Source organism: Petaurus breviceps, unplaced genomic scaffold, assembly GCF_028583685.1.
Source record: "Petaurus breviceps papuanus isolate PSGF00001 unplaced genomic scaffold, PetGlider_PUasm1.0 90734, whole genome shotgun sequence".
NCBI lineage: Eukaryota > Metazoa > Chordata > Mammalia > Diprotodontia > Petauridae > Petaurus > Petaurus breviceps.
The window spans coordinates 5305197-5329476 of NW_027187327.1; the positions used below are offsets into that span (position 1 = coordinate 5305197).

General features: G+C 35.5%; 1 protein-coding gene across 1 annotated transcript in view; it reads left to right on the top strand.

Annotated features, from left to right (window-relative positions):
* PHIP (pleckstrin homology domain interacting protein) overlaps positions 1-24280 on the top strand; it is a gene marked incomplete at its 5' end in the record, with an annotated part of 195766 nt that overhangs the window by 149468 nt on the left and 22018 nt on the right. Inside the window, 10 exons of the mRNA XM_069067044.1 lie at positions 1593-1712; positions 5096-5203; positions 5979-6103; positions 6211-6293; positions 12843-12954; positions 13159-13220; positions 16353-16508; positions 18832-18952; positions 21243-21368; positions 23595-23664. Of these exons, the coding sequence (XP_068923145.1) occupies positions 1593-1712; positions 5096-5203; positions 5979-6103; positions 6211-6293; positions 12843-12954; positions 13159-13220; positions 16353-16508; positions 18832-18952; positions 21243-21368; positions 23595-23664 (1083 nt within the window). The remainder of the gene's footprint in view (positions 1-1592; positions 1713-5095; positions 5204-5978; positions 6104-6210; positions 6294-12842; positions 12955-13158; positions 13221-16352; positions 16509-18831; positions 18953-21242; positions 21369-23594; positions 23665-24280) is intronic.

Genomic DNA, 24280 nt, shown 5'->3' on the forward strand with positions numbered 1-24280 from the left:
TCATGATGTGTTCTGATGGAATTGTCTCAAAGAATCCAGAGTCAAACCACCTCTTATCCTAGTATAGGCATTTATTGAGATTGATGCCTCTCATAAAGCAGGCTAAGTTCCAAGAGGAAGTAGCGGCTTCAGAGAAAGTAAGATGGATTTTTATAGGGTAAAGATGCAATTACATAATCAAAATTTACATGGACTAGAGGAATATGATTAATATTAAGAAAGCAGGAGGAGTTTGTTAAGGGATTAGGTAATGGAGGAGAGGTCCCATCTGTGGTTTGGTGGTTAAGCATTCTGGTCATGCTGCCCTCTAATTGTCTAGTTATTGTGGCCTTGTCTGGTCAAGAATAGATAGTTAGGTATTGTGGTCCTGTCTTGGGTTAGATGGATGATGTAGTTGTGGTTGAGTACAAGAACGCACCTGTTTCTGTGGGAATGGATCTGGGGGCAGTGACTAGGTAGAGGCAGTAGCTGGGTTCCCATCACATAGACCCACCTTCTGTTTCTGTAGTAACTAAGTTCAGGGACACATCTGTTGTTCCAGAGAGCAGTGAGACATATATGAAGAAATTAGGATTTGGTCGGGGGGAAGGGGAGGGTTAGGTTGATACAGTGGGCCTGCTGTTCAATGGGACCAGGCCTATAATGAAGTTAGAATATTGGGGCTGGGGGCAGCTTTATTAGGATTACATCAGGGCGATTAAAGGATCCAGAAACCATATCATGTGAGAAGATGTCCATATTTAACCTACTACACTGAGTAGATTTGTTACTTGTTTCAGAAAGCGGAACTGGAACCAGTGCAGAGACAGGTTTTGGCTAGAGCTGTTGCAAAATTGAATGAGTTGTCTTGATAGATAAGGAATTGTTAGGTGTAATACTATGAAAGGAATTGCTGCATGGAGTAGAAAGTTGGAATGTACAAATACCAAGGTTCCTTCCTAAGATTCTCTGGTATTTTTCCATGCAATCCCAACATTTTTAAAATGCTAAAACTATGGATAAGAGTAGCTCAATTTCATTTTCTTTTTTAAATTAGCATTTAGATAGATGGAATAAATTAAACATTCATTTATTAATTTAAATATTGTAATCTTAAATACATGAAATTTTCTTAAAATTAAGATAATGCCTTGAGTATTATAGATGTTTAGTAAATGCTTATTTAATCAAGACAATTAATTCACCCAATACCCTATTAAAAAGGGGGGGGGGTTGTAGTATTTTAATGCAATTTAAAACCTTCATTGTTTTTCTAGGGCATAAGTGTTGTATTCCAACATGGTGTATTTAGATCAAGAAGAGACCTTAATATCAACTCAGTTTTCTTCATCACTGCAGTGATTAACTTTTTTTTTAAACTTCAAAGAAACCAGTGTGTAAATAATTGTGCAGTTAAAAAAAATGTTCTTGAAGGAGAAAGTTTGCTTTATTTTAAATATCCCTGTTATGGAGTATTTTTTGATGTGAGGGGTATGCCTTTTATATTGAAGAGTTGATGTTTCTTTTTTCATGATGTTTCACTAGATGTGTTGTGTATCAGTACCTACTTATGGTGATCCTACTCACTTTTAAATTTTGTGAACATTCTCTAGAGATTGGCTGTTGGAGAATTGACTGAAAATGGTTTGACGTTAGAAGAATGGTTGCCTTCAGTATGGATTACAGATACTGTTCCTCGAAGATGTCCATTTGTACCACAAATGGGAGATGAGGTATCTTTCAATTTAATAATTGACCTTCATTTTTTGTCTTTTTTATAGTTTATTTTAATGCCAAGTTCTAGTAACTTGTAACTATAGTAGAAAAATCTTGTACTGCCAGCATTTTGTGTGTGTGTTTAGAGAGAGATGTATGTATGTATTTATAAAACATTCATTGTGTTGGTTTTCTTTCTTTAGAAACATTGCTTAAAAGTTTTTATATAAGAGAAGTGGAAAGCTTTTGGTAGCATTTTATTTTTTTATAACTTAAATCAGTAGATTGGCATATGTATCAGCAATTCAATATTCACAGTGCCTATGGAAATTACAGATATGCTGATGTAATTATCCGTCACAAAATATATCAGGCTTGCTATATGGGGGAATAAGCTGGAACATTTATTAAAATACCAAAAGACTGAGTCCCAAAACCAGAAAGTCAAAGCCATCAGAGTAGTTAAGAAATTGGCACAGGTAGATAAAGTAGAAAGCACTCACATTCTCAAGCCTTTAAAACAGAACAGGCTACTTCAGGCAAAGGTACTCCTTTCCCCACTCACAGCAACCACCCAGCGTCCCAGAAGCGTGCTCCCAGCAGCTCCGGCCCCTGGCAGTGCTCAGCAGGAGTCCTTAGCAGAAATTCTGGGTGACTCAAAAAGGGGTTCGTGCTGCTGCTGCCACTGCCGCCTCCGTCACCGCCACTGCTAGCCACCGCAGGAATTCTAGCTTGGCTTCCGCTTCCTCTTGCTCCGCCCCTTCCTGCTACGTCAGCAAGTCCAATGGGGCATGGAAGATCTTTAAATCCCATAACCCTTACAGCATATTAAAAATACAATTTATTATTTTACTTCATAGAGGCAAGAGACGTCTATGTGTTAAATTTCTGTAAATCCATTATGTAAAAAATTGGCTACTTTGATTTTAACAACAATAGTGTCATGCCCTGATTTTTAGTCTGTAAAACATTCTAATTGTTTTGGAATTGCTTAATAAATTCCTGAGTCATTATCAAATTGGATGAATCTTTGAAAAAGCAAAACCACGTACATTTTGGAATTTTTTTTCCTTTTTTTCTTTTTTTTTTTTTTTTTTTTTTGAGGGAGGAAGGCAAGGCCAAGAGTTAAGTGACTTGCCTGAGGTCACACAATTACTAAGAGTTAAGTGTTTGAGGCCGGATTTAGACTCGGGTCCTCCTGACTCCAGGGCTGGTGCTCTATTCACTGTGCCACCTGCCTGTCCTGAAAAAATTTTATAGTTATAGTGTTACCTTTTGGGGGTGGGGAATGGGAGTGGAAGCCAGCTTAAAATGAGAAGCCTTACCATAATATTTTCCTCCAAAAATTACAGTATTTTCAAATTCGGTATGTATCTTAAGCTAATATAAATGGATGATACTAAGAAAAAATAGGTTTTTAAAAAATATTAATATTATTAAGCCTCAGTTAGTAAGAATATCTTGAACCTAAGTCTTTAACATTAAAGAGTCCTTTTCAAGATCTTCAAATTGAAGGAATACTTCATTCTTGGTAATAGTCTAGAATTGAGAAACACACTAATTTGAATTCTTACTATTTTTTTGTAATACTCTAAAAATTCATGAATTTTAAAATTATTTCATCCTTTTTACTCAGTAAAAATCTATCATTAAGTCACAAACATTTCCTAAGTAATTCCTTTGTTCCAGGCACTGTGCTAAATAAGCATTGTGGATAAAAAGAGAGAGAGTTTAAGTTCACAGTCTAATAGAGAGACCACATCCAAACAACTGTGTAAGATAGATATGGAATGCATTGGAAATAATCTCAGTTAAAAAGAACATTAAAGAAGACTACAAAGGGCCTTTTCCTGATGAGACTTCAACTGAGACTTAAAGAAGGCCAGGAGGCACAGAGATGAGTTGGGATGAGTTCCAGGCATGGGGTACAGCCAGTAAAAATAGGATTTGGCAGATGAAGTGTCTTGAGAGAGGATATCAAGGATGTTATTGGATCTCAAGATTATATAGTAGTGAGTAAGATGTAGCAAATCTGGAAAGATAAGAGGAGGCCAGGTTATGATGATCTTTAAGAGGCAAACAAAAAATTTTATATTTGATCCTAGAAAGTGATTAAGGAGCCATTGAAGTTATTGAATAGGACTAAGGGATAAAAAATATATTTTGGTAAATCACCCTGACAGCTGAATGAAGTATGGGACTGGAATAGAAAGAGAGACTAGAGGAAAGAAGACCAATAGGCAAGTTATCGAAGTAGTTTAGGCATGAGTCAATGAGGATGTGAGCTGGCAGCAGTGTCAGAGTAGAGAAGGGGGTTTATTTGAGATATAGTCCAAAGGTACAAATAACACCTACTTGGCAACTAATTGGATATGGAAAGAGAGAGAGTGAAGAGTTGAAGATGACACCTAGGTTGGGTGACTGGATAGTACCCTTGATAGAATGAAGAGCGGAGGGTTTGGGGAGAAAGATGAGTTCAGTTTTGGTGTAGAGTTTATGATATCCCTGTGAAATCCATGGGAGCTGATGAAATCAAGTGAAATAGTATAGAGGAGGAAGAGAAAATAGAAGAGAGCACAGGACAAAGCTAATTTGGTTTTTTTATTAATTATTATTTATTGTCTAGTTTTGTGATTTCATTATTATATAAGAGACTTCTAGTGTAGAAACTTCTCTACTAATAACGGATCAGACTTTCTTTTCACCTTAGAATCACAGTGAGTCTGGGCATTGAATCTTAACCCAGAGCCATACAGCCAATTTTTGTCAGAGTTGGAACTTGACCCTGGTCTACCTGACTCTCTAACCATGATACATCACTACCTTTCAGTTTTCATGTATGAGTTTTAGAATAACATAGTTTTGTAGTATTTAAATTATTTTGACAGATTTTTCATATTTTAGTTGTAGGTTTTTCTAAAATATATTGGAAATTTTCTGTAATCAGCAACTTTTAGCTTCTTTAGAGTAGAGATCTACATATTGAGAGTTCTTTTTTTCCTATTTGGATTTCTAATTTGCAATAATAAATATTTCTGTCTTTATCCTTCAAGATTCAGCTCCTGATCATTCTGCTGTCCTCTTAGCTGCCAGTGTTTTCCTTTCTGAGATTACTTTACATCTACTCTGTATTTATTTTAAATGTATCTACTTAATTATTCTCTCCACCCCCAGGGCCTTTCTTCTGTTCCCCACACAGTGCATACTAAAATGTTTGGACTGATTGACTACTGTGGCTGTAGTTAAATAGTGTCAGTATAATAACCAATTGAAATTTAATAGTTCATTCTTTTAGCTTAAGATCTGCAACTTAACACTTAGTGGATTTTGCATTTTGAGTCAAAATTGGTGCGTTTGTATTTTGCAACTATAACATTCATTTTGTTAATTTTTTTCTTAGGTTTACTATTTCCGACAAGGACATGAAGCATATGTTGAAATGGCCCGAAAAAATAAAATATATAGCATTAATCCCAAAAAACAACCATGGCATAAAATGGAATTGCGGGTACTATAATCTTTCTTTTATTGTGATCTTTTTAAAAAATTTAATTGGTTTTTTTAAAGTTTTTTTTTTATTCAGGCTTATTAATGAGAAGAAAACATTTTATAATACAGATATATTTTCTTCAAGAATAAATAGCACTAGTTTTTTGTCTTGAAATTTTTTTAAGAGTAAACAGCATTTTTTTCTTTTTTTAAGAGTTATTTTAAAAGTTATTACATTATCTTGACTTTGCAGTAAAAATACTCATCTAATTTATTGACTGGGGAAATTTGTGTTTGATAAAAGTAATTAAGATTACTTTTAGACAGTTATATTTATTTTACATCTAACAACTTTAATACTTTATATGAAATAAATCTGACATTCTGATCTTAAATTTTGCTAGAAAAACACATTTTGAGAGTTAGCATGGCATATTGGATACAGTTGAAGGTTGGAGGATTAAGATCCTCCTCTGACAGACATATGTGACTCTACTAAGTCATTTAACTTAAGTGCCCCCCAAAGAACTCTGTAATACTAAAAGATATAGAGCAGTTGTTGATCTGATTTGGTAGAAGCAATTTCCTCACCAGAAGTTCCCTATACTAATGAAATCACAAATCCAACCTCTCTCCCTTCCCCCAATCCCCCCAAAAAAGAAGTAATTCAAGAAATTCACTATGTCCTTACTAGATTTTTTTTTATGATAAAGTTACAAAATACTAAACTTTAAATCAAAACGTTTAAATTGAAAGCATGGGGGTTTTTTTTGTTTCTTTTTTGTCTCCCCTAGGAGCAAGAATTAATGAAAATAGTTGGCATAAAATATGAAGTGGGTTTGCCTACGCTGTGCTGCCTTAAACTTGCTTTTCTAGATCCTGATACTGGTAAACTAACTGGAGGAGCCTTTACAATGAAGTAAGGGACACTCAGGCAAAAGTTTTCAAAGCTTTAAGAAATTTATTTAAATTATTGGCTTTAATCAACTTACTCGTATTTTGTTTTTGTTGTATTTTTCAAATTAGATACCATGATATGCCAGATGTTATAGATTTTCTAGTGTTGCGGCAACAATTTGATGATGCAAAATATAGACGATGGAATATAGGTAGGTGCATAATTAGTTTGTGAAAATGTGAACTGTTTAACATAGACAAAATGACCTCAAAAGGCAGCTTATTTCCTGGATCTCAGAAGATAGATGATGAAACGTTTACTTTTTCTTAGAGAGTTGAGGTGCCTAATATTGCTATCTCTGCCAAAGATAGCATCTTTATTGACTCTCTTTGCTTAACTGACCTTTTATACATAAGTGTCTTCATTGGTAGACATGGGGCTCAGCTAGGTGGCACATTGAATAGAGCACCAGCCTTGGAGACAGTCCTCCTAAGTTCAAATTCGGCATTAGACACTTAACACTTACTAGCCGTGTGATGCTGGGCAAGTCACTTAACCCCAATTGCCCTGCCCTCCCCCTCCAAAAAAAAAAAAAAAAGAAATCATACCAGTAGGCAAGGTAATATTTTGAAGTGATTAGTGTAAAAATAAGGCATTTATAATTTTTTAAGAGAGGATGTCTTTATTCACTAACAGTATACAAACTGAATAAAAATCACTTGCTGTATAGAAAATTCATTGTTGATGTGGTTTTGTATCAGAAATACTACTTACATTTATTAAAAATCAGTTGTTTTTTACTTTTTTTCCTCCCTTTAAGGACTCAACATACAGCCAACAAGTATTTTATGTACTGCTCGATTCATAACTAAATATAAGAACTGGAAAGGATATATAGATAAAGATATATAGGTAAAGTTAGCAAGCATTTATTAAGTGCTTATTACATGCTAGGTATTGTGCTGAGCTGTTAGAGACACAAATGAAAACAAAAGGAAAAGCAATCCCTGCATTCAGTGAGCTTCCATTATAATGGGGAAGACAACACATTAAAAAGGGAATTGAAAAGCAGGGACTAGAGGGTGACAAGGTCTGGAGAGTCAAAAGTAGAGCCAGGAGAGAAAAGATGACTGGCATGGACTCTTCCTCAAAAATCAAGGTTCTGGGTGGAACTCACCAATGGGAGAGTTCTACCATAGCCCCAGAGATGTTCCAGCAATGAGAAGGCATCCGAATCATGGTAGCATGGTCATGTAATTTAACACCATTACTTTATTTCAAGGTGTATATTATATAAAAATCTTCACCAACACATGTGCAATTATCTGTAATTGTTATTTTTCATTTTAAATTATTTTTAAATGTGAGGGTTAAAGGGGTGGAGAGGATTCATAATTAATTGAATTCCAGGATTCAGACTTGTATGATTAAAGTATCAATATCTGAAGGATGATCTCTAATGTATTGACCCAAAGATTTGTTCTTATTCTTGTTCTTTTCTCAGAATTTTTATCAGTTACTTAGGTGATACACCTGTCTTAATAAATGCTTGTTAATTTGTTGCTGACATCATAGATGTTATTCTTATCAAATCTATGGTTGAAACTGAGAAGTAACCAACAGTAGGACAGGATCATGAATCTAAGCTATTAATAGGCGTCAGAGTGAAAGGGCCAAATCTAGTAACTGAAATTTAATCAGAATAAAGTTCTACATTTGGGTCTATGTAAGTAAATATTAATTGCAGTACTTTTTAGTGAGAACATCACAAATGAACATACTTCCTTCTCCTTTCCCCTACTCTCCCCCCCAAGAAATCCAAACAAACCAACCACTTTGGTTTACTACTTTTTGATAGAGTGGTTTGAAAGTCTGCTTTATAAAGTACAGTTTATTTTGATACTTGGTTTTAATGACTTTGAGGTGTAAAAAGGTTACATCTGAAAAATACATAAATATATCATTGGCTGGACTTTAAGTATTATTATTTTTTTAAGTACAATTTTCAGTTTCTGTTACCAATTATACAGAGGTAATTGTTGAAACTCAGTTTCCATTTTTGCAAGTAATATATTACTTTTGCCAGTAGTTTAGTCTTTAGATATCTTGTTGAGCATGATTTCTTTATGTTATCATTCACTAATAATATCTCAAGTCACAATATACACTTAAAGTAAGGTTCATCATTTAACAGCCTATAAAACTATACCTCAAGTTATCTTTTTAATAATTTCAAAAATTTGGTTTATTTTTATATCAGATATTATTAAATTATTGTTTTGTGTTATAGTATAGCTGACAAAAATGGCAACTCAGGAATAAGTGAAGTGTCATTTTTGGCATGTTATTGATTTTAGAAGTTTTAATGGGTTTTTCTCTCCAATCCCAATGGATTGTTTTATGTTACCCTGCTTAGTAGACTACAACTCATCTTTAGAGAATACGATTTAACAGAATAGCAAGAAGTCTAAAGACTATGCTATATACAAATCATTTGAGGAACTAGGGAATTTTTGCCTAGATAAAAAAATATTTAGGAGGTATGATCAGTTAACAAGCATATATATTAATGCCTGCTATGTGTGAAGCACGATAATAGGCACTGGGGCTATAAAGACAAAAGTAAAACAGTACTTTGTACTCTTAAGTAAAGAGATTACACTCTGTTGGGGTATACAGTGTAAATAGATAATGTAAAACACATGCAAAATGAATACAAAGTGACTTCAGTAGGAGGAAGGCTTCTAACCACTAACCTCTAATCACAAAGTCTTCTTGGAGGGAATTAAAGATTCCAAAAAGTGAACATAAGGAGGAATAACATTTCATTCTTTTTGGAGTCAGGCTGTACAAACCATGGTTGCAAGTGGGGGAATGTTTTATGCAGCGAACCCTAAGTGGCCCAGTTTGGCTGAATCATATAGGATTTAGGTGGGGAGCAGGAGGAAGTAATGCAGCTGAAAAGATGGGAAGGAGCAGGAATGAGCATGGAGTATATTTCACGGATGGGGGGAGGTGACCATTGCAGAAATACAGTAGCATGAGGGGAGATGGAATAGAAATATCTTGGAAACATTGATTGGGGCCAGTTTGTGAAGGACTTTAAAAAGGAGGAGTTTGTAAACCACTTGAGTGATGTTTTTGGGGAGGTGGGGTTTAAAAAATTTTAGACCCTAAACACTAAAACTTAAATACATAATAAAAAAAGGAAAAATAAATATATTGCAAACTTAAATATTGAAACAGATACAAAATAAGAAAAGGGAAAAAAGCATGTCATGTGCACAGCAGAACGTGAGAGGATTCAATACATTTCCATTTCAAGAAAGCCTATATGATAAATATTACACATTGTGTTGAGAGCTGTCCATCTTTTCTTTGCTTCCTTGTGAGTCTTCTTTTGGTTTCTGCTGTCCGCTTTTTACTTTGTTCCCCCCATCAAAGGCTACAATTAAGCTCACATACATACGTACATAAATACATGGTGGTTGTCGTTCATTCTCAGAGAGGACCAAAATGACATTACTGTGCTAGAGTCAAGTTTCATTGTGTCTGACTGATTTATCAAACCAGTAGGAGCTTAGAGTGTTCTACCACAGGTCAGGTACAAATAGTTCATGTGAATGTTTGGGGTGGATACTCTAAATTTGCTCATCCTGCATTTCTTTTGAGCTGTTTCAATTCTGCTTTGCTCATACAGCACAGCACCTTCTCTGATGTGGGCATGCAGTGCTGAGCAGTCCTGTGCCAGTATCTCCCATGTCATACAATCGGTTCCAAAATTCTTGAGAGACACCTTGAGAGTATCATTGTATGGTTTCTTCTGACCATCATCTGAATGTTTGCCCTGTATGAGTTCTCCATAATACAGTCTTTTTGGCAAGAGTACATTTTGCATTTGAACAATGTGGCCAGCCCATCAGAGTTACGCTCTCTGAAGCAGAGTTTGAATGGTTGGCAGTTTAGTTCTAGTAAGGACCTCAGTGTCTGGTATGTTATCCTGCCAGGTGATTTTCAGAATTTTCCTAAGAAAATTCAGATGGAAGCCATTCAGTTTCATGGTATGGCACTGGCATACTGTTCGGGTTTCACAGGCATACAACAATGAGGTCAGCACAACAGCTATGTAGACCTTCAGTTAGTAGTCAGTCTAATACCTCTTCTCTCCCATATTTTCCTTCGGAGCCTCCCAAACTGAGGTGGCTCTGGCAGTGCATGTGTCAACCTCATTACCAATGTGTACATTCCTGGGAAGTACACTACCAAGGTAAGTGAACTTATCCACAGCATTTGAAACTTCTCCATTTGTTCTAACTGATGGTTTCACATAAGAATGGTGTGGTGGTGGCTGATGGAGCACCTGTGTTTTCTTGGTGTTAATTGTTAGGCCAAAATTAGCACAAGCAGCAGAGAATTGATCCATATTTTGTTGCATCTCAGCTTCAGAGGCTGCATCGAGTACACAGTCATCTGGAAACAGAAAATCATGTACCAACTCTCCCTCCACTTTGGTCTTGTCTTGTAGCCTTTTCACATTGAAGAACTTACCATCAGTGCCGTAGCTGACCTTGATGCTGTTCGTCCTCATTGAAAGCATTTGACAACATGGCTGAAAACATCATGCTAAAAAAAGCATGGGTACAAGCACACAGCTGTGTTTCGTTCTGTTGGTGACTGGGAAGGCACGAGAGCGTTGTCCATTATCTAGAACCCGGGCAAGCGTGCTGTCATGAAATTGACATACAATGCTGATAAATTTGTCTGGGCAACCAAATTTTGACATAATTTTCCATAAGCCCTCGCAACTAACAGTATCAAAGGCCTTGGTCAGATCTACAAATGTGTACAGACCTCTGTCCTGTTCCTGGCATTTCTCCTGAAGTTGTCAGGCAGCAAACACCATATTGACTATTCCTCAGCCCTTTTCTGAAGCCACACTGACTCTCAGGTAGATGACCATCTTCCAGGTGAAGGATCAGTCTATTAAGGAGGATTTTGGCAAGAATCTTTCCAGCCGTGACTAAGAAAGAGAGACCCCCTTGTGATTGTCAGAGGACAGTCTATTTCCTTTACCTTTATAGAGATGGACAGTGGAAGCATCCTTGAACTCCTAGGGGATAGCCTCCTCTTGGCATATAACCTGGGAAATTTCAGTCAGCTTTTGTATGAGAAATGGATCTCCTACCTTGTTCTCAGCTGGAATAGAATCAGCACCAGGTGCTTTGCCACATGAAAGGAGCCTCTTCTGGGTCAGAACACTCACAAACACCAACACTGGTTTGATGAAAATGATGTAGAAATTAAGAAGCTGCCAAATGAAAAATGAGAACTCCACAGGATTTACCAGCAGGATGGTTTATCCATCTCTTAGAAGGCAGCATTTAAATCCATCAGAAGTAAAGTACAAACCAATCTCAGAGAGATGCAAGATTCTGGCTCAGTAAGAAGGCACATAAAATTCAATTTTATGTTGATAGTAACAATCCAAAGGGCTTTTATGATGGTGCACAGAGGGCTATTTTTGGGCCACAACCCTATGGTACGTCGAAACTACTCAGTGATGACGGAGCCACATTGATTAGTGATAAGAACATGGTCCTAGAGAGATGGGCTGAACACTTCAAAAGCACAATGTTCTCAATAGACCATCATCAATCAATGCTGAGGCCATTGACAATTTACTTCAGGTTGAAGTCAGTCCCTCTCTAGCTGAAGTTCCAACTGAAGAAGAGGTTTTGAACAAACATACATACATATACATAAGCTTTTCCTAACAAATTCTGCTCCTGATCTTTGTTTTTGTTTGTGTGTACCTCTTATCTCTTGTCCCTCCTGACCTCTGCTTGACTTCTACCTTCCACCTTGCCCTCCTATTATTTAACCCACACCACTCCTCCCCCAAGGATCCCTACCTTATCCTCCCATTCTCATAAATCTTAACACCTTTCTGTACCCTCCCCACCCCACCCTCTTTGGGAGCCACTTGTTAATTGAATGGGGGAGTGGCATGATCAGTTCTATGTTTAACGAAAATTACTTTGGAAGCAATATGTAGACTGGAATGAAGAGAGACTTGAGGTAAAGTTTTAGCAGGGGTAGTTACAGTAATTTAAGTGAAAGGTGGTAAGGGCCTGAACTAAGTCTGGAAGCTTTGTGAGTGGAAAGAAATGATCATGATGAGAGGGAGATAGAAGTAGTAAGATTTGGCATGTCCTTGAATTGATGGAATAAGAGAGTGTGAAGAGTGGAAGATAATGCCAAAGTTCTGCCCCTTTTTCTTCAGTCTCACCCAACTTTTAGTGACACCATTTGGTGTTTTTCTTAGCAAAGGGTATTGGAGTTGTTTGCTGTTTCCTTCTCCAGCTCATTTTTACAGATGAGAAAACTGAAGCCGTGTTAAGTGACTTACCCAGGGTCATACAACTAGTGAGTGTCTGAGATCAGATTTGAACTCAGGAAAATGAGTCTTTCTGACTCACAAGTCTGGAGCTCTGTCCACTGTGCCACGTAGTTGCCCCAGTGCCAAAGTTTACAAATCTGGAAAACTAGAAGAATTGGCTGTATCTTTGATGGAAATAAGAACATTTAAAGAAGTGATGAGTTTTGGGGAGGAAAATAATGAATTATGGTTTTGACAGGGTGAGTCTCTGGGAACATCCAATTCGATTTACAATAGACTGTTATAGACAAATGTATTTACTAAAAATGGATTACAACGTGACATTTCTTAGTAATGTATTTCCTGTTTTTTCTTATCCAGGTGATCGTTTCAGGTCAGTCATAGATGATGCTTGGTGGTTTGGAACTATTGAAAGCCAGGAACCTCTTCAGCCTGAATATCCTGACAGTTTATTTCAGTGTTACAATGTCTGGTAAATATCTATCTGGTTGGGGCGCAGGGGGGTTGTTTGTTTCATATAATTTTAAAATTTTCCTTTCTAGTGACCAAACTATTGAGTACATGATTCAATTGCTTAAAATAGTGAAGTTTTTTAAAACTTTAAGACAAATTTTATTTTTTATTCATTCAGCAGTTATTTTATTTGTAATTTTAATGTATTATATCTTTTTTTAAGCTGGGATAATGGAGACACGGAAAAGATGAGTCCTTGGGATATGGAACTTATTCCTAATAATGGTATGTGTATACTATGCTGCATAACTGTAAAGCAGAATGAATTTAACTTAATAGTAGAAAAGAAATTTTGAATAGTAGTCATCTTTAAATAAGTGCTATTTGAAAAAATTATAGTGAATATTTCATCCAAAAAAGTAATTGCAAATAAGATGTTTGAAAAACACAATGTCCATTATGAAATATTCATTAACATTAGGTTTTTCTAAAAAAAAAAAAAAACTTAAGCCATATTGAAGAATTCTGAATGCAATAAAAATAATATAATTGTAATTTAAAAAAATAGATCATTTTAAAAGACAATAGAATTTCTTCTGTTACCAAAAAAATGCAAGAGGTATTCTTTTATAATATAGAAATCAGAAATTGAACTGAAGCCACCTTGCTTGTTTGCACAATTTATGTCATTCCTGGCCTAAAATAACTTTCAGCCAAAAGCTTGCTGAGGAAGGTTTCAAGCAAGCATGAGACAAACCAAAAAAGGGGGTGGGGGTGAGGTGGAGAGAGAATGAACTCTTTTGACTCATCCAACCACAAATTTTGCTACCAACATCCCATCACCCTGAGGTGGTAGCAAGCAGATTTGTTCTCCAGAACTCTTCTGTATTTAGAATTTTCCTAGGCCTTCATTGTTTCTTGTTTTTTTGTCCTTCATTCTTGAAGAGGACCAATGATATGAGGAAGGTGATGTCTTGACTTGCAGATGAATTGGATTTGAGTGAGGTAGGGCTTGTAAGTCACAGCCTCACTCTCTCCTCCAGAACCATCTGGGTCCAGTGGGAAGACATAGACCAGGATGACTGGAGATGTGCACACCCTCCCCCCCCATGCAGTGGGAGACCTTGGCCTTTTTAAGCTAAGGGCTTTCTCAGGTCTCAGTTTGTCTGAGGCAAAAAAACATTCAGTGATTAAGACTCAGTAAGAAAAGAAGGGGAAAATGGCCTCTTTTACCTACTCAAAGAAAAAAAAAGTCAATTTGGGAGGGAAAAGACCCTCAGGGTTTGGGGCTAGAACAGAAATAGTTGCTGTTTGCACTCACTTTGAACCAACAAAACCCACACAATGACCAACTGAGGGTTGGATTTGGGGCCGTTATTGGACAGTCACGAGAGCCAGAGTGATTGGGTTTAAGGCATAGTCAAGTAGTTCTGAAAAACTTGATTTAATAGAGCTCTGTTTCTAGAAATTTTATTTTCCTTTGGGCAGAGCACCCATATGTAAGTGTATGATTCCCCATGTGGAGGGAAGGACAAGAAGGGGCTATCAACAGCCATATGTAAAAATGTTCCAAATCACTAATAAGAGAAAAATAAAAAGAAATTCTGAAGTTCATATCCATTGGCTGATAAATATGTTCCCCCGCCCCAACAATAGTAATTATGGAAGGATTTGTAAGAAAATAGGCATATTAATGCACTATTGGTAAATATATAAATAGGCCAAATATTTTTAAAAACAACATATAATTATTTTCAAAAAGTCTCCAAAACCTATGTATCCCTTAACCCAGCTTATGTCTCAGGGAGCTCAAAGAACCAATATCCAATCCAATTCAATCTGTAAACATTTAATACTAACCATCTTCTATATGCCAGGCACTGTGCTAAACACTGAGATATTAATAAATTAGTAAAAAAGACAGTCCCTGCCCTCCTGGAGCTTACAGTCAAAAGGAATCAACATACAAAAGGAGGTAAGAAAGTAGGGGTGAGGAGAGAAAACCAAGGGGCAACTCAGCATGGGGGTAGCTTATTCTTAGGAGCTGTAACCAGGCAGAGTAGCAGATGCAAAGTGGGGTGAGCTGAATACATTTTCTACCCTATATAAAAGAAGGCATTGAGGAGTTCAGTACTCCACCCTCCAGTCCTTCAGTCATAGGGGCTGGAAAGCTGAGGGAGGTGCTGTCAGTCAAGGCTTGAATTAACATCAGGGGATAAAATGAAAAGTGATGAGTTTAACCTGGAAGGGACATCTGTTGAAAAGTGGAGCAACAGAGGCAAAGTGGAGATAATATACAAAATATTTATAGTAGTACTTTTTGTTACAGCAAAGAAATAGAATCTAAGGAAATAGTCATCAATTGGATAATTACCGAACAATTCATGGATAAACAGAATATTGTTCATCTCTAAGAAATAAGGATTTCAGAAAATCCTAGAACTTGTATGTACTGATTTACAGTGAATGAAACCAGAAAAATAATTTGTTCAGTAACAACAGGAATGATTAAATGAATGAAAAAGCATTTATTAAGCACTGTGCCAAGCATTGTGCTAAGTGTTAGAGATACAAATAGAAAACATAGAGACCATCCCTATTCCCAAGGAGCTCATACTCTAATTGGAGGAGACAACATATAAAAGTTCAGGGGCAGAGCAGCCATAAAAGCACATAAGTACTAAGGATTTAGTGGAAAAGCAGGAGAGCAAGGCTTAGGGATTCTTAGGTTGAGTCATTATGTCAGATAATCATGCTGGGGTCTTCAGGGCACTGAAGCATTACAGATATAATAAGAGTAGGGGAATCTTAGGAGGTAGGTGTAGGGCAGGTGGTAAGGCCTGATAGTTTTCCATTGAAGTAGAATTGGTGACTCATTTTATCTAAGGCCTTTATATGACAAATTGAAAGCTGTACCCACTGCCCCCCACCCCAAACTCCTTTTGAGGAGGAATTTAATTCAAGAAATAATTTAAAATTTTAACAAGTTTTAAAATTCGAATGCGCTGTTCCTAAAAGCTATCATTTATCTTAAAATATACTCTTGCATTTAACTGTTAGAGCATTATTATTATTTTTTTAAGCAATCAGGGTTAAGTAACTTGATCAACGTTACACGGCCAGGTGTTTCTGGGTGGGTGCTAAGTGTCTGAGCCCGGATTCGATCCCCAGGTCATGCCAACACTGGAGCCTGTGCTCTTACTCGCTGTGCTACCTGGCCGCCCCAAGAGCATTATTTTCAATTATGGACATTTTAGAATATAAAATATTTTGTATTAATGAAGCTGTCATTGATAAAATTATACATTCTTTTCAGGGAAATTTAAATTAAAATTGTTGAATTAAGGAATTTGTGTGCATTTTCATTAACTTTCCTAAAAATCATTTTTCTCAAATTTTCTTTTTGATATATTTCAGCTGTATTTCCTGAAGAGCTAGGAACAAGTGTTCCTTTAACTGATGTTGAATGTAGAACATTGATCTATAAACCTCTGGATGGAGAATGGGGTTCAAATCCCAGGGATGAGGAATGTGACAGAATTATCACAGGAATAAACCAGCTCATGACACTAGGTAAGACCCCAAAAAGAAGGAATAGACAATGTAGAAATAGAAAACTCAACAGAAAAATAAAACTGAAAATTAGACATAGTGAATCTTAGGTCCATGCTAGATGCCTCTATACCTCTATAATGTCTCCTTCAGGCAACTATACAATGTCTGCTTTAACACTCACAGTGACACAGAACACACTGCTTGATGAAGCGACTCATTTCTTCATTTAGCAATGTTATTCCTTAGGAGAATTTTCCTTCTGTTGAAGCTTATCTGCCTTCCTGCAATTTGCACTGATTAATCCTAGTTCTTCCAGTTGAACAACACAAGAAGTATAATTTGTTTTTATGTATAAACCTTTCATTTGGTCAGGAATGCTGATCAAGTGTTCCTATTCCCCCAGTCCACTTTTTCCCAGGCTAATTATTCATAACTGCCTAACCATATCTTATGTGATATGATTTTATGGACAGAAACTTAACCTTTTTTCCAAATAAGTGTATAAAATCTTCAAAGTTTTTTTTTTTTGGATGGTATATGCAGAAACAGTAGGGATCTAGAATTAGGCTAAAAGATTGAACCTGACATACTAGGACTGGCAAATCTACAGAGGGCCAGGGCCAGTTTTGCCACCAAATCACTTTACTACACAAAACCCATATTGGCTTGTGTCTATTCCCCTAAGACTTGCCATAAGTTTCTTCTGTACAGTATTTCATTGCTAATATGTTGCTATCTATTTACACTTAACACTGTCTTAACCATTCCGCCCTTTAAGGGTGGGAATTGATTAGGATTTTTGTTTTTGTTTTTGTTTTTGTTTTTGTTTTTTACAGCAAAAAAATATGACCTAATAGATATATTGCTGCTTATCAGTCTTATTCCTGAAAGATATATTTCCTTTTATATAAAGTTAGAAGACTATAGATATGGAATGTTGCAAATATTATTATTGTTTGTGTTTTTTTCTTATTTGAGTTATGTAAAAAAAAAATTTTTTTCATTGGTATGAAAAAGAATTCAGTGATGGGGGAATATTGGGGAAATTGTTCTGAGGTTTAAAAAAGGGCATCTTATTCACTGGAGATAAAAATAAAATTTGGGGGTTAGACTTTGATCTTAAAGGTCCTGTCCAACTCCAAACCTATGTGCCTGTGATGATTGCAAATTTGCCTTCATATATTTAGGCAACTCTTTCATTAAATTATTGTTGAATGACTCGTTTTCATGCATTATCTGTAACAGGTTTAAAAGAATGTGGTGATTTTCTGTGCTCTCTCTTCTGGACTTTTCTTACATAACTTTGCAGATTTTATTTGTTGGTAATTCTATAAAGGATGTATAGAGTACCAGTGAAACACATAAAACCATTGTTAAACCCCTGCTCTTTATAAATGACCTTCCCAGCCTCCTTTTCATGCGTACATTTCTGTGATAATATCTTTTATATAGCTTCCCATGTGTAATTCTTGGTAGGAAACAGCTTCAACCTATTCATATCTTCTATGTGTCTTTATATCTCCCTTTGAGTGACCTGCAACTTCAGTTATTTGTCTTATTTGGTTTTACATGCTACAGGTAGAAAATGAAGAATAAGAAAATTTAACAATGCTTTTATAGCATCAAGCTTCCCCTAGATCAAAACCCATCTTTTTAATATTGCTATTGTTCCAGTGATTCTGTCTTGCTGTAAAGTCTGGAATATAAGAATAAAGTGAATGGATGATAATGATAGGATGATAATGATGACAGAATGTTTAGAATTTCACAGGGGAGAGAACTTGGAATTGTTGAAGATACAAATTCAGTGACCCCCTATGTGCTGAATTTATGGTAATGTATGGTAGTGGACACATATAATGTAGAAATGTTCTGATAGCTGTTTGATGGAAAGAGTCATAACCTTGGAGTTAGGAAGACTTGGGTTCAATTTCTGCTTTAGTCACATTTTGTCTTTCTGACCATGAACAAGTCACTTAACATCTCAGTGCCACAAGAACTCTTCAAACTATTTTATGTTACAGGTGAATTGTTGAACTACTTACATTAGTAGAAGAAGTTTCATACTGTTAGTTCCCCATAATGGTGAATTTACAGATCTGGTTCCTGCCTTCTACTACCACTCAAAAAGGGGGGGTTCTTTAATCTTACATTGTTAACCATAATGAATATTAATATAGTAATAATAAAAAGTTTCTCTACATAAATTTAGCTGTGTGATTTTTATAGCTAGTAGGACCACAGCTAAGATGGTTTTGAAAACTCATAAGATTTTAGTTTAAAAGTGTTGGGATTTTTTTTAATATAATATGTAAACATTTTTTTTCCTTCTTTGATTTAGATATTGCTTCTGCATTTGTGGCCCCTGTGGATCTACAAGCATATCCCATGTATTGCACTGTAGTGGCATATCCTACTGATCTCAGTACAATAAAGCAAAGACTGGAAAACAGGTTTTACAGGTTAGAGCTAAGTTATATAGTTTTTACTGGAGAAGGTGTAGCAGGGTAAAGGGGAGGGCAGTATTATTGATAGGTGGTCTTTTTAGTTGGGCATATCCTTTGGAAAATTTTTGAGTACCATACTTTTATTATTTCCTAATCTGATTTGATACTCACTTTTCTTAATTACTCCATATTGTGTAACAGAAAACTCAATACAGAGTTTCCTAAGGGAAGAGGGGGGACAGAATTTCACGTTAAAAGTAAAAGTTTTTTATTTTACTTTTAAAAAGAGCATAATTTTTAAAAATATGTGTTTGCTGTATAGTCATGCAGTCTTGAATACAAATGAAAAAGTAGTTCTCCTGTATCCTTATGTCTTTGGTACTACAACATGTAAAGACATTCAGAAGTTTTAGAAAATCATGCAAAATTTTTATAGCAATTTTAGTTTCAAAGATTCATAGACATATTCACCCCCCAATCCCTAGCATTCTAACTTTAAATAATTTGTATGTTTTTCCTAAAGATATATTGTCTGAAATAGTTATTTCTTTGTAACTGCTTATCTGTGTGTATATGTGTAGATATATATTCAGATCAGAAAAATAAGTATTTCATATGAAGAAACCACATTTTCAATTTTCATCTTAAATCCCTTTGGTTTTTACAGTTTTGGCAGACTTTTACATACTTATAATTCCTTTGTTCTTCTTACTTTTAACCTAGGAATTTATTTTTTTTTTCCATTTCAACTGACTTGATTAAAGTTTATATTTTTTTACTTTTTAAAAAGAGAATATAAAGAGTTGTTTGCACACATCTCTTTATTTACCAATAGTTCTGAACCTCTCACTTGTCTTTCTTTTCCCATTGCCTCTGGAGATTTCACTCCCCCTCCCTTTTTATGTTGCATATTCCACTGTCATTCTGGACTCCCACCATTTTTTTTTTGGTCATTTTTCCCAAAGCTCCATCATTAGTTTACATCTTACCCAGTATCATGTGAAAGTTGTAAGAATTCTAAATAGAATACTAGTAGTATTTTAGAACCAATCCATCATTTAGGATTTTTTTTGTATGATAAAAAGTACATTCTTGGGGTCTAATTTAAGATGCTTTAAAAAAAAAAATTCCCCCCAAAGGGGTAAAATAGATTTTTGTGTACTAGGTTGGAAATCCATCCACCACTTAATAACATTGTTTCTATGGAATGCTGCATTCTGAGTTCCAGAACTGACTTTTGAATGAAATTTTGAAATATGCATACCCCGTAAATAATTATAATTTAACATTTTCTTAAAGGTATAGGGTCTTTGTTATAAAATGCGTTAGTATTGTCCTATGCTACAAATATAGTGATGCCATCGGGTTAGTAAGATGTGTTATAATTCATTTCTTCTATGCTCAGTGGCCCTAGGACTACTATACTTGCATAAATTTTTTAAATAGTTCTTCTTTCTCTTCCTTCCAACTACTTTCATTGCTCTTGTCAGTGTGTCCTGCTATCTTATTTGTAGATAAACTCGTTTGGGTTGGAGAGCCTGTATTTGGCCTTCCCTCTGATAAATAGTAAAATTTTGGGTCTTTTTTTTCCTGAATGATGTTTGCCATCCAAATACATTTTTTGTTTGCTTCTGGTGTGTGACTATGTTTCATGTGATTATGGTTGCTAGAAGTCTTGTTTGGGAGGGGAAAGGGGGGGCATAAAGTTGGGGGAAAGATTTCTGGGTATTTGGTTTATAAGGTTTCTTTACTTTTGTTCTTCCACTGTATGTTTTAAGGAATGTTCCCTGAACAAACGTTTAGAGACTCTATGTAGAGTTTTATTTTAGTCATAGAATTTGAGACATTAGAAGTAATTCTCAGTAGCGGCTAGGTGGTGCAATGAATAGAGCACCTACCCTGGAGTCAGGAGGACATGAATTCAAATCCAGCCTCAGACACTTAAAACTAGCCATGTGACCTTGGGCAAGTCACTTAACCCCAATTGCCCTACCTTCCCCCCTCCAAAAAAGAAAGAAGTAATTCTCCATCAACATTTGTGTTAGTTATTTAGTATTCAGAGCATAATCTTTCTTCAGTTGAGTTTCATAGTAATGTCATGGTTCACTTCATATCCCACAGGTTCATTTTTCAGCTATTTAATAGTTTCATCCGTATATCATAATAGTAAAATAAGTAATGGTTATTGAATCTGTATTATTTTACCTTTTATAGTTTTAATATTACAGGCAAAATGGTAAGATCTAATTTTTAATTTCTATGTACATTTTTAAAATGAGTTATTTCTTGTATTTTTCTTCCAAAGGCGGGTTTCATCACTGATGTGGGAAGTTCGTTATATAGAACATAATACACGTACCTTCAATGAGCCGGGAAGCCCTATTGTGAAATCTGCCAAATTTGTCACTGATCTTCTTCTACACTTTATAAAGTAAGTTCATGAATGTGACTTCTTTTTTATTAATTCTATTGTACCAGTAGTTGATAATATTAACTAATATATATATAACCCAAAGCAGGGAGCACACAGGATCAGACATACATTTAGACCTGGAGTGGACCTTAAAGACATCCTGCCCAACTCAAAATATCTTCTTGTGAAGAATAATAAATATAGGGTTATTGTGTAATCTTAATTATAAGGGATCATTATTAGTGACATTAATATTTGTTTTCCCCACACATGGTACATGCAGTATGTATTTAATTAATAAACACAAGTATAGGCCTAATATACCCAATGATAATTAGCCTTTTAGAGTACTAAATTAAGCATTCTAGAATGCTCTGTCACAGACCACACTTTACTTTTCCAGTCCTCCCCCCCCCCCATTTAAATATAATTTCCCCAGTGTCATCTTTTTAGATATAAATGAGATAATACAACAAGTATTAAGTGCTTGCTATGGACATGATGCTAAATGGTGAGAAAACAAATAGAATAAAGCAATCCCTATTTGTAAGGAATTCACATTTTAATGGGAGAGACAGGTACCTATAAAAATATATGTAGCATAAATATAAAATTGGTATATACAAAGTCCTTACTTATGAAGTAGTTGAGGGTTGGAACTAGTAGTTAGAGAAGACAGGAGAGGCATACATAAAGTGGTGCTTGAATTGCATCTTGGAGGAAGAATGAAGACTCTTAGGAGGTAGAAGTAAGGAACGAGAACGTTAGAGGTATATGGGTGGCCAATGCAGAGACAAGAAATAGTGTCTGCTGCAAAGCAGAGAAAAGGCCAATTTGTCTAGATTACAGTATAGGAAGGGGAGTAAAATCCAGTGAAACTGGAAATATGGGCTAAGGCCAGGTTTTGTAGGGCTTTAAAACTAAATAGAGGAGTTTGTATTTAATCCATTTAGACAGAATCACAGGTTCTTGACATACCAATGTCACAAAATCTCAGAGACTGGCCAAACTACAACTTAGTAAGAATCACTTATTTTTGTATTTATGACTTCCAGAAGAAGCCCATGTCAATTTGGGGTAGCTATGATTGGTAGGAAAAGTTTCCAGAAAACATTAACCCAGTTTATCTGATCCGTCTTTCACATGACAGCCTTAAAATACTTTAAGACCACTGTAATCAGGGCGGCTAGGAGGCACAGTGAATAGAGCTCTGGCCCTGGAGTCAGGAGGACCTAAGTTCAAATACGGCCTCAGACACTTAACATACTTACTAGCCAAGTGACCTTGAGCAAATCACTTAACCCCAATTGCCCTCCAAGCTTATCGATATCCATCCTAGTCCTGATGATACTTCAAATGTTTGATCTGATCAGAATTAGATAGAATCAGAAGTAGAATTAACAGGACTTTGTGTCTATATATTGGAGGATGTGATAGAAGGTATAGTCAAGGAGACTCCAAAATTTGAAGGAACTGGAAATGTATAACTTGGAGAATGAAAGACTTGGGAAGGGACGTGCGGTAAGTCTTTAAGTATTTGAAGAGCTGTCATGTGGAAGAGGGATTTGTTACTCTGCATGTTTCTAGAAGGGTCAAGCCTAGGAACACTGGGGAGAAAATAGCAAATAGGTTTTGAGATACAGAAAAACTTCTCACCGATTGAAACTGTTCAAGAATGGAATAGATTGCCTTGGAAGCTAGTAGGTGTCTCTCCCCCACCCCTCCAAAAGGTCTTTACTGAAAACTCTGAATGATCACTTGTTACATTTACTGTATTCTGTATAAGTTGAACTGGATGACTGCTGTGGGGTCCCTTCCAACTCAACTTCTGTGAAAAAACTATTTAGATTAGTTTTAAAGATTTTAGATATTTTCTTTATCTACAAAACTTGTTCATTTTTCACTTATTGAACAAGTATTACTCTATTCAATAAATATTTAGGGGAACATTTGTCTTAACTAGAGTTGAGATTAAAGAAGAAATGAATTTAGAAAGATAGATTTGGTGGAAATTATGGAGGGCCTTGAATGTAAAATTTATTTATATGTTTAATTGTTATGGGCAAATTTTCGAATAATTTATGGGGTTTTGTAATCTCCCAAATTTTTGATATGCTTATTTAAATAATATAGGAAATGCATCTTAGTAGAAAAATAATTTTAGCTCTTAACATTGTTATATTTTCTTTTTAAAAAAAGTTTTTGATATTACAAGCCTTTGTACTAACATTTCTTATTATATAGAGATCAGACTTGCTATAACATAATTCCACTCTACAATACAATGAAGAAGAAAGTCCTGTCTGATTCAGAGGTAATTTAAGATTTTATTGTCATTATTAGAGAGTTTAATCAGTGGACCAAAATAGACTCATATATTTTAGTGAGTTATTAATCATTTGGGATGAAAATATTTTTGATCTAGTATCCTTATTTTTTAGAAGAATTTGGTTGGTAATATTGTGTTTATTTGAGTTGGTAATAATTATATATAAGACCTTTAAACTAGATAAATACTTATTAATGAACAGAAATGTCAGTATTGTGGTAAATAAGCACATATTAACTATTTTTTATGTGCTAATGGCAATGTGTGCTAAGTGCTGAGGATATTAAGAAAGATAAAAGCATTGTGATCATTCTGGTAAGGGAAACAATATGTGTGTAGAATGTTACATAAAAGATATGTACAGAAAAAATGGAAGGTAATCTTGGGGCAGGTACTAGCAGTGGGAGACACCAATAAAAGCTTCATGCAGAAGATATTATTTGAATTGTCTTCAAAGAAGCTAGAGAAAGCAAAGGTAAGAAGGGAGAGTATTCCAGGCATGGGGGATGATCATTGCAAATGTGTGGAGTCAAGAAGAGAATTGTTATGTGAAAAACTGGCAAATGGGCCAGTGTAGTTGCTATAGAATGCAGGGAGAAGT